The sequence below is a fragment of the Poecilia formosa genome, unplaced genomic scaffold (assembly GCF_000485575.1).
Source record: "Poecilia formosa unplaced genomic scaffold, Poecilia_formosa-5.1.2 Scaffold81, whole genome shotgun sequence".
NCBI lineage: Eukaryota > Metazoa > Chordata > Actinopteri > Cyprinodontiformes > Poeciliidae > Poecilia > Poecilia formosa.
Genome location: NW_006800020.1, coordinates 1,741,289 through 1,751,681, shown reverse-complemented (window position 1 = coordinate 1,751,681; position 10,393 = coordinate 1,741,289). Strand labels below are relative to the sequence as shown.

At 40.0% G+C, this 10,393-nt stretch overlaps 1 protein-coding gene across 7 annotated transcripts in view; it reads left to right on the top strand.

Moving 5' to 3' along the window:
- kif23 (kinesin family member 23) overlaps positions 1-10,011 on the top strand; it is a 17,002-nt gene extending 6,991 nt beyond the window's left edge. For 3 of the 7 annotated variants that reach the window (XM_016673754.1, XM_016673757.1, XM_016673758.1), the window contains 20 exons: positions 1,086-1,222; positions 1,317-1,429; positions 1,520-1,690; positions 1,835-1,879; positions 2,859-2,971; positions 3,261-3,382; positions 3,493-3,595; positions 3,672-3,751; positions 3,823-3,942; positions 4,018-4,162; positions 5,083-5,244; positions 5,352-5,518; positions 5,608-5,781; positions 5,880-6,125; positions 7,109-7,492; positions 7,629-7,862; positions 8,755-8,843; positions 9,201-9,279; positions 9,580-9,650; positions 9,733-10,011. In XM_016673754.1, the coding sequence (XP_016529240.1) occupies positions 1,086-1,222; positions 1,317-1,429; positions 1,520-1,690; positions 1,835-1,879; positions 2,859-2,971; positions 3,261-3,382; positions 3,493-3,595; positions 3,672-3,751; positions 3,823-3,942; positions 4,018-4,162; positions 5,083-5,244; positions 5,352-5,518; positions 5,608-5,781; positions 5,880-6,125; positions 7,109-7,492; positions 7,629-7,862; positions 8,755-8,843; positions 9,201-9,279; positions 9,580-9,650; positions 9,733-9,748 (2,771 nt within the window). In that variant the 3' untranslated portion in view covers positions 9,749-10,011. The remainder of the gene's footprint in view (positions 1-1,085; positions 1,223-1,316; positions 1,430-1,519; positions 1,691-1,834; positions 1,880-2,858; positions 2,972-3,260; positions 3,383-3,492; positions 3,596-3,671; positions 3,752-3,822; positions 3,943-4,017; positions 4,163-5,082; positions 5,245-5,351; positions 5,519-5,607; positions 5,782-5,879; positions 6,126-7,108; positions 7,493-7,628; positions 7,863-8,754; positions 8,844-9,200; positions 9,280-9,579; positions 9,651-9,732) is intronic. The other 4 variants (XM_016673755.1, XM_016673756.1, XM_007556856.2 and 1 more) reach the window with 4 other exon arrangements.
- The last annotated feature ends 382 nt before the right edge of the window (positions 10,012-10,393 follow it).

Sequence of the window (10,393 nt, the reverse complement as noted above, 5' to 3'; positions counted from 1 at the left end):
CGCCGTATTTCCTGCGCCGGAGGGTCCTTGAGGCGTCTATGCTTATATTATGTCTATGGTTCTAGCCATAGACATAAGAGTAGACCCCGCATTGGCCGCTCCGGCGCAGGAAATACGGCGTCCTTATATTATGTCTATGGTTCTAGCCTTTAGCTAGCAAAAACAACCAATGCGCTCCTTTAAGCAGAGGTTTGGTGTGAGAGTCACTACCAAGTGGAGCAGAAGCGGCGCTCCGTCTGTGAAATATTACTACCTGTAGCGCGTAGCAGCGGTTCAACAGCGAGAGCAGAACCAGCGACTGATTGACTTAAATAATTTTGTGGATTGTTTGTTTAGCTTTCTGACCGTCATGCTAATCCGGGCGAGTGTAGCTGTGCGCTGCTTTACCTGCCATCTGATCGCTCCATATGTCTTTTTTTACTGCAGTGAGCCTCGATGTAGCCAAACTCCGTCAAGTATGGCATTGTGTATATGACATATTAGATTCGTGGTGTTGATGCATTCTGACGTGCTTCACCCCACGTGCTTCAATTTTCCTCCGCAACACGCAAACTTCCCCATTCACTCAGTGCGTCATAGTTCCACACGACATCGCTTAGGATTTGTGTTGCTGCGCGTTTGCGCAGAGTGAAAGAAAGAGGAGACCAGCTGCACAGACAGGCTGCGAAATGAGATGCAGGTGATCAGTTTGTGTGATCGGCATCAAGAGACCGTGATCGGCGATCACCGATCATACACTTTTTCACGGAAATCGGCCGATTATGATCGGTGGTCGATCGATCGGCACGCCTCTAAAATATAAGTATTACAACAACACAGTATATCCAACAATCTGACAATATAAATACATAAATTTATTTTTAGCTTTTTATTTGACACTTGTACAATAAATGAACATGATCACCAAATAAAAATATTAGGGATGCACAATATATCCACCTAACATCAGTGATGTAACATGATATGGCTGTTTTTCTTTTGGTAGCTCTATGCTTGTCCATCTGTTTCTGCATTATAAAAGCATCATATCTTTTTTTTTTTTCTTTTTTAAGTTCAGTGTTTGCTGATGTGCTGTTTGCTTGCAGGGCTGCTCTTCACATACGGTGTCACAGGAAGCGGGAAGACTTTCACCATGACTGGCTCTCCAGGTCAGGGTGGACTGCTGCCCCGTTCCCTTGACATGATCTTCAACAGTGTCGGCCCCTTTCAGGCCAAAAGATATGTAAGAGAGCAGTACACAATGATATCTTTCAAGTCCACGCGACTTGTCGCTGTATTTCCTTAGCTTTACGTTTATTGGAATCTCCTCTGCTCAGGTTTTTAAAACGGATGATAAAAACGGTATGGAAGTTCAGTGTGAAGTCGATGCTTTGTTGGAGCGTCAGAGACGGGAAAACAACTTAACAGTTCCTAAAACTCCCTCCTCCAGGTAAATTTTTTTGATGCTAGGGAAAACAAAAGCTGCAATCTACACTATATAACTAAATATTGAGGTTGTGTGTGATTTCCTGCTTTTTAGACAAAAGGTTGACCCTGAAATTGGTGACATGCTGAAACCAGAGGAGGCCTGCAAAGCAGACGGTGTGGATGAGGACAGCTGCTACAGTGTCTTTGTCTCCTACATCGAAATCTATAACAACTACATCTATGACCTCTTGGAGGAAACGCAGGAAGACGCGATCAAGCCAAAGTAAGTGTCTAAAATAAATGGACGTACAGATGTGCTTGAAATATATGCTTAAGCACTGTCATTCTGGAGTCTCTGTGAAGATGTTTAATAGTTTCATGACAGAGTAGCTGGAGGAGAAAAACTGTTTTCTTTTCTTTTTGCTAGGTGGAATGGTGGAGGCACACCTGTGCGCCAGAACACTGAGTTCATGTATGTGGCTAGTGAATACTAATCCAGTAGTCATCAGATTAGCTGCATGATCAAGCTAAGCTGCCCAGTTGAACATGCTTGTAGAAGAGAATTCCTTAATAGTGATATTTGGTATTGCAAAAAAATATTTATTGGCTACTTAATTTGTGGAACAGGAGTCCATGTTAGCTGGATTAATTATAGGGGAAAAATATATAATCTCAGTTATTTTTGGTTTTGGCTAAAACTGACCAAATTAAAGTGATTACTAATTAATTTAGAAAACGATGTATTCATAAGACTAGAAAAACAATAAATTGCCATTAAAAAATGTTTCCCTGGAACCTCTTTGAGTGATCACTTCAAATAACAAATGCATATTTGTTTGAATATTTGATATTACACAAAAAAATTAAGTCAATAAAATTTGCTTCAGCAGGCGGGGGAACATTCAAGTTATCATTCAGAAACTTTTATTTTTGAATTGAACTAGCTGTGATTTTAAAAATCTGCATCTTTAGTGTGTATTACTGTCCAGATCTGATACGTCTCTTAATTATCAATATTTTTAATAGAGTTGATCTACAGTAGACTAGACGAGAAAAATCGAAGGAACAATGAAATGGCAGTTTCAAGAAATGGCAAATGTGACGCTTACTTTAGCATTGAGTCATTTCATAAATAGGGTAATGTCTTGTTGAAAATGTCCAAAATGTGGACCATTTTAGAAATTTGTGTCCAGACGAGTATGAAATTTGTCACTGGAACATGAGCTGGATTTGATTATGAAAAACTACTAAGCAATGACTCACTATTTAAATCTGAGGACTCTCAGTTGATTTTTCAAGTTTTGTCTCCTTTTCGTTTCATAGAATTTTAGAAATCCCTGCATGACTCACTTTCTGCTTGCAGTCTTTGCTTTGCCGTTTATGTGTTGCATGAAAAACTGTTCCTCTTCACTGAAGAACAATTTATCAATTATTTTTCATTACTGCTACAGACCGCCTCAATCTAAAACCCTTCGAGAGGATCAGAACCACAACATGTACGTGGCCGGCTGTATGGAGGTCGAAGTCAAATCTGCCGAGGAAGCATTTCAAGTGTTCTGGAGAGGTGAGCGTTTCTGTTTCTGATCCACAGATGATAGAAACAAACATGTTTTAGCTACAGAAGCTGCAGTGATGATTTCTAGTGACTGACCTGGAATTGCTGGTCTCTGGGTCGGCTCTGTTCAGGAAATGACTTGGGGTTAATCTTCTCTCTGAGTGGTTTCAGATCTGTTGCAAAAGATGAATTTTGTGCAATGAATTATTGAGATCATTTAACTTGCACATTAAATTCTGTTTTTTTTTTTGCATGTGTGTGTGACATTTGATTTTAAATTAATTTTTTTTTTTTGCAGGTCAAAAGAAGAGGAAGGTTGCAAATACTCGGCTGAACAGAGAGTCGAGCCGATCGCACAGTGTGTTCATCATCAAACTGGCTCAGGCTCCTCTGGATGCAGACGGGGACAACATTCTCCAGGTTAGTTGCAACCAAACTTCTCTCAAAGTTCAGAACATATTACAATATCCACCTGCTATTAAGTTATTATCTACGCAGTTGATTTGGATTTTCTCCCTTTTAACCGTCAGGATAAGAACCAGGTGAGCGTCAGTCAGCTGTGTCTCGTTGACTTGGCAGGAAGCGAGCGCACTGGTAGGACCGGAGCTGAAGGCACGCGGATACGTGAAGCAGGTTTGTTAAACATAAATGTTATGTTCGATCAGACACCTAGAAATGTTTTGCTCAATCTAACATGTTTTCTATGCAGGAAACATTAATCAGTCGCTCCTGAATCTGCGGACGTGCCTTGAAATACTTCGGGAGAACCAAATGTACGGCACCAACAAGGTAAGTGTTGCCAGATTGAAGCTAAATGTTTCCATTCAGACCATGCGGGTAATGTAGAACTTCTGTTGTAGATGGTTCCATACAGAGACTCCAAAGTCTCCCACCTGTTTAAAAACTACTTTGACGGAGAAGGAAAAGTCCGGATGGTTGTGTGCGTCAACCCCAAGACGGATGATTACGAGGAAACGCTGGCAAGTTGATCCCACGGATTCACTGCGTCCTTCCGAGGATGTTTCCGTTCTCTAACAAGCTTCCTGTCTGTGCAGCTGGTGATGCGGTTTGCAGAGATGACCCAGGAAGTGGAGGTGGCTCGTCCGGTAGACAGGCCCATCTGTGGGTTCACTCCGGGACGCCGCCATAGGAACCAGGCGTTTAGGGAGGAGATGTCTCAAAGGTTGGAGGACCGCGGTGGTAAGAATGTTTCTTAAATATAATTCTAAAACCTTATTAGACCTGGGTGATTAGGCTTAAAAATAAATTCTCCCGATTTTTATTTATGTATATGTATATTTTCATGCTAAATCCATTTTTTTTTTCAATTAATTTTTGTTTTATTTCTTAAAAATAAATTAGAAATGACAAATTAATCTCAATCCACTTTTTTAGAGGTTTAAATTCTGGAGTAATATTTATGCATCCATTAATCTGATCATACTTTTTGTTCATCCGTCCATATAGTATGTGGTTTCCATAAGTTCTGCTTTCAAAGCCAACTAGGAACTATATTTATAAGGGGCCATTTCCAGAATAAAGAGTTGCACTTAGTCTGACGGAAGTCTTAATTCACACCAAGAGCTTTCGGACAATTTCATGCTTCCAACTTTATGTCATCAATTTGGAGATGATACTTTCTTGTCCCACCATGAATGTGTACAAAGTAACTTCCATACGGATATGGATGAGTAAGTTTGGAAGACCTTCACTCACCTATAGAGTATAAACCTCACACTGATAGAATGTCTATGGACTGAATTGGAGCAGAGCCTGTGAGCCAAGCTGTCTTGTCCAGCATCGGTGTCTGATCTCACAAATGCTTTTAGAGAATAAATACAAATGCATATCTGCAAAGGGTGGGTTGGCATCGTATTAAACTCCATGCAATGAAAATCGGATGTTACTCTGATTCTTGTATGAATAACAGGTGTGTCAACAGTTTTGGCAACATAGTGTCATACGTTCATACTTCAGAAACTAAAGGCTAAGAGGTTTTGAGTTTTAGATTGAAATCATGTTGATCTTTGACATAATGTATATAATCCCTGGATTGCTTTTAGTTTTCCATGTGTCTAATCAGAAAATGTTAACTTGTTGAACCGGACGTCTTCCTTCAGACGCGATGTCTGCTCTAAATGGCGTGGTGCTGAGCCTGCCACCTCTGCCCACATCTGAACTGACTGACCCGAATGACGAGATCACCATTCCTCGGCTGATTGAAGCGCTGCAGAACAGACAGAGGATCCGGCAGATGATGATTGAAGAATTCAACAGAGCAGGTGAGAACTCACAGCTTGTCTGTCACAGGTCAACGCCCTTTTTTTTTTCTTTTTTTTTCTTTTTCTTATTTGTTTTGTTTCGGCTCACCTTCCATATCTTATTTTAGCAAGCAAGATGAAGTCTATGCTGCAAGAACTGGACTCCAACGTCATTTCCAAAGAGAATGTGATCCTTGAACAAAATGGCAGACTTGCAGAGAAAGACAAAGTGATTCATAGCAACAAGACGGAGATCGAACGTTTAGAGAAGACGACCAAAATGCAAGAACACAAGGTTCTTCTTTGACTTATTTATCACTACTGGTTTGTAGATGTTTTGTAGTTGTTGTTTTTCTTTAACTGTCTATCACAACTTCCTTCCAGATCGACATCCTGCAGAAAACGACCAAAATCTACGAGGATGACAAGCGCTCCCTGCAGCAGGAGTTGGAAACCAGGGGGCACAGGCTGCAGAGAGAGCTTTCTGAGAAGAGACGCATGGAGCAGCGCATGCAGGGCGTGGTCTCAGACACACAGCATAAGTGGGAGAAAGAGTGTGTAAGTTGGAACAAACGTATCACCTGTGCGTTGTTTCTGGAGCATTGTTAGACTTTTCAGTGACATAATTTTGGTGTAACGATGGTAATGTTGTGCAGGAGAGACGAGTGAATGCGATGCAGCTTGAGATGCAGAACAAGCTGTGGGTGAAAGACGAAAAGCTAAAACAGCTCAAAGCTATAGTAACAGAGAGCAAGACTCCTGGTCGCCCCGATCCCCAGCCGCGTCAGACTCAGCCTCCGCCTCAGCGGCCGTCCAGGGAGGAGCGGCCGTCCAGGGAGGAGCGGCCGTCCAGGGAGGAGCGGCCTCCATCAAAGAGATCAGCCTCACCATCGCCTGTTCCGGTACGTTGTCAACTAAGTACTTTGCTCCCAGGCTCTTTTTATTGTTGAAAATTGTTCAAAGTTGCGAGTATCACTGACTTTTCTGATGCTCTTTTGCTTTTTTTCTAAGGTTCTCGCTGTGAGATTGCACAGTTGTTAGAGATGCAAGTTATCGATTAAGTTAATCTAAAGTTGATTGACTAACGATTAATTGATAACATTTTTGTTAAATCAAGAAGGCTGACTGTCCTTCCATAACATAAAGGTTAAGATTTTTCATAATATGCCGAAAAATTATTGCAATTTAACAGTTTGTATTAGTTTTTATCAATACTCTAAATACAGGAAATTGTGGTTTTCTTACATTAATTTAGACATATTTATAAAATATAACAAAACGGTAACCTCTTAAGTTGCTGAATAGAAAAATAAAATATGAAAAGAATAAAACGTATATGAAACATGTGATTCTCCATAAACAGCGATGTTAGTACAGAGTTGCCATCTGTAGTTGCTGTTAAAGGGAAATTAAAACGTTATTCTATGAAGTGCGTTAACTCACCAGAACCCTCAAAATAAACTTTGCTTATTGGCATAACACGACGGGGTATGAAGGCCACGCTAAGAAAGCGAAATAATAATAAAACTTACAAGAATAAAGTCATGATATTATGACTTAATAAGCGCCATTACCGTGAAACTTCAGGAGCTTGTCCTTTACCAACACAGGTCTCTATTTTGGACCTTTTCAACTGGCTCCTTAAGGATGACCAGCGGCGCCCTCTGCTGGATGGCGGCCAAACTACAACATTAGAAAAGAGCTCCAAGCTGTTATCAATAAATCGATTGGGACTAATTTTAATCTAATAAACCATTAATATACAAATAATCATGAGTTAATTGTTTGGATCCCTGGCAGGTGTCTATTTGTTCTAGTCTGTATTGGTTTTATAAATTTGTTCTTTTGATCATGTCTTATTGTTTATTTCCATTTTGCTCGTCAGAGTCTCGACGAGTCTTCTCAGAGTCTCGACGAGTCTTCTCAGAGTCTCGACGAGTCTTCTCGGGTCAGTCCAGTGCCAGGGTCACCTGCAGTCAGAGCCACTAGTGATGAGGAGGTCGAAATGAACCCAAGACCCACATGCCCCCTTCCCAGCAGCAGTTGTCCTTTGTCAGTGGCCAATACTGTCTCCTTACTGGAGCAGGAGGTGGCTCCAGATGAGGTTTTACCGTCACTTGATATACCTAAAAGAACCCTGTCTCCCGCCGGCTCCCCAGCCCGCCGAACCAAGAGAAGAGCAGAGTGCTGTAGTAGACGGGAGGCCCGTCTCCCCTCCCCCATTTTGCTCCTTGACTTCATAGGAGAGAGAAGCAACAGGGTCAGTGAGGTAGTTGCAGCAGCATCAGGTTGAAGAATTAAAAACTGGATCTTCCGCTTGTTGTAGTTGAATTTCAGGTTGGTCAGGGATCATTTTAAAGTGTTTCACTTGTCTTTTGTTTGTTGTCGAATTGTTACGCGATCAGACGACCACGCCGGTGCGGCCTCGCCACCGCCGGTCCCGTTCCGCGGGCGTCGAGAAATGGGTGGACCACAAGCCGCCCTCCAGCCTCAACTTGGGGACGGTCCTGCAGCCGGTCATCCCCAACGCCATCCAGGTGTCCGCGCCCAATGAGAAGGCCCTGTCCAAGTGCGACAGATACGTGTTGACGCACCAGGAGGTCGCCTCTGATGGCGAGATACAGACCAAACTTATCAAGGTGAAGTAAAATGGAGCAGGAACTTAAAGATTTGCTTTTGTTTTGCTTTTTACTCAGGTTGACTTCAGTTTGAGAAAATTTATTGCTCATTGCAGTGAAATGAAGAACAGATTGGGGGGGAAAAAACAAGTAAATAAAAAGGTGGAAGAAATGTGGAATTATATGAACAAAAGAATGAAAGTAGATAGAAATGAATCGGTATTCATTTCTATTTACTCTCCATTAATGTGAGAATATTTTTTTTTTCACATCTAATCTTTATTACAACCTATATATCCACATTTATTTCTTTTTTTGTTATGATTTTTGGAAGTTCAATGTGCAAATCTTTCCACAGATTTTTTATTTTTATATTTTCTTTAAACTTATCCAGGATAATTAAGACATAAAAAAATATGTTTCCAATTTTTTAAGCCAGATGAAGTTGAGGGCAAATAATTTCAACTAGCGAGGCACGATGTGTCGGCATGAACATCAGTATTGTCTGATATTTGTATTTTTTTATTTTTTTTTAACGGATCAGTCCAACTAGTAAAACTAGGCCAGTATTAACAGATATTTACATCCATCTTGTTGCTATTTGAGTTTCAGAAGTGGATCTAGGAGATTAATGAAGTGTTTTGTTTTTGCTTTAAAAAATTGCTGAGACATGGGGGCAGTTTCTTTGGGCAAAAGCAATATTATATTATCAGCATAAATCTTAAGAACTCTGAATTGCAGGGAAGCCAATTTACATTTTACCTTTTGTTTTGTTTTTTCCTTCGCACTTTCTTTCAACACTTTAAAATGAAGTAATCTCCTACTAGGTTAACTGATTGTCTTTATCTTGGAATATCTGAGTTTGTGTTACTGTTTGCAGTTGGTTCTAACCTTATTGTTCCTAACATTTCAGGGGGAGGTCATTAAAACCAGAGGCGGAGGCCAATCTGTGCAGTTCACCGACATCGAGACGCTTAAACAGGAGCTCGCCACCGTGTCAAGGTGACGCAAAAGGCAATGGCCACTACAGCATCTTGGTGCTCAATATCAAGACTGCAAAAGGCTTTTGAGCTATTGTTTTCAGTGCAATGTATTTATGGTCATTGTGCATTCTGGAAAAGTATAGAATTGCATTTCGTTATTTTTCAAGGACACCGTTATTTATTTAAAGAGAAAGTAATTCTAAACTTTCGTCCGCATTCTGTTATCTAAAAGACAAAGTTGCATACCTTGGTAAAGGTATGCGAAACAACTCCTTCAGTCATCTTTAGTTATTGTAGGCTAAATGTTCACTAAGAAAGCATTTTTAGTGGAGAAAATGCTTGCTTAATAAATTTCCGTCACTGTTTTTCTGTGAAGCCGAAAAAGGAAATCTTCAGAAGGAGCTGCTGCAAGTGGAAATCAGACAGATGGTGCTTGGACTGATGTGGAGACACGGGTAAGTAAAAAAAAAAAAAAAAAAAAAATCTTTAATGACTGTCTTTATTTAGTCATCCAGTTTTGATCTAGGTTGAAGTTAAAAAAAAAAGTGGCAACAGAAGCGGAGCTTACACAGCAAATATTGGTTAAATGGGAGGAACTTTGACGCATATTAAAAGGCTGGACTTTACCCAGAGTGTTTTAAACTCACTGATGTAGCAGAAACCAAAATTCATCCCTGTAATGTTTTGTTTTAAAATTTCCATTAAAGACTTTTAAAGCTTCATTTCGAATTCGTTTCTTTCTTTTATTTTTCCAGTGCTCTGTGGCTTTGGAGATGAGGGCCGGGTCAAACATGGGGCCTGGAGTCGAGCATCACGGGATCCCAAAGTAAGCTGCCAGCAACATAATTAATAAGACGTCGTTTTATTGGCGTTGTAGGAAATGTCTGATTCACTCTGTTCTGTTAAAGGCGCAGAAAACCCTGAAAGCTGCTGGCTGCTCCATCAGTATCTCCTCTCTCCTGTCCTCACTTGGCTGCTGTGCAATACTCTGAACTTGTATTTTGTATTTGGCTATTGTTTGAATATTTATGCTTTTTTTTCATGCTTCTTTTTTATACATGTGTGCAAAGGATTTCTAGACATAGGTCACTAAAGTGTTCATAAAACATTGTTGATATTGGTCTGGCACTCACTATTTGTCTAAATTTTTCATTTTGGATCTTGAATAAAACACCTTTTGAAGAGTCTCTCTCTGTGTGTGTGTGTGTGTATAAAATATGTAGTGGAGTAAAACATACAGTGCAGGATTGATGAAATTGGTACAGTTGATCAAAACTGTAATATCACATCAAGCTTATAAAAAAAATCATAACATGTGATCTTAAGTTATCAATGATGATTTGAGGAGTTATGTTATCTGTTTATCCATTTTTATCAAAAAACAAAATTCAAGTACAAAATACACAGTGCACAGTACAAGAACACACTTTTTCACTTCATTTCTGTATTTTAAAAATCCAGTTTATAAAATATTTTGTGCAATCTAATTTTATTAGAATCGGAATCTTAGGTTTTTATTTGCAATAAGCTATGAAAATTAACAGAGTGAACACTTTAAATATATTTAAG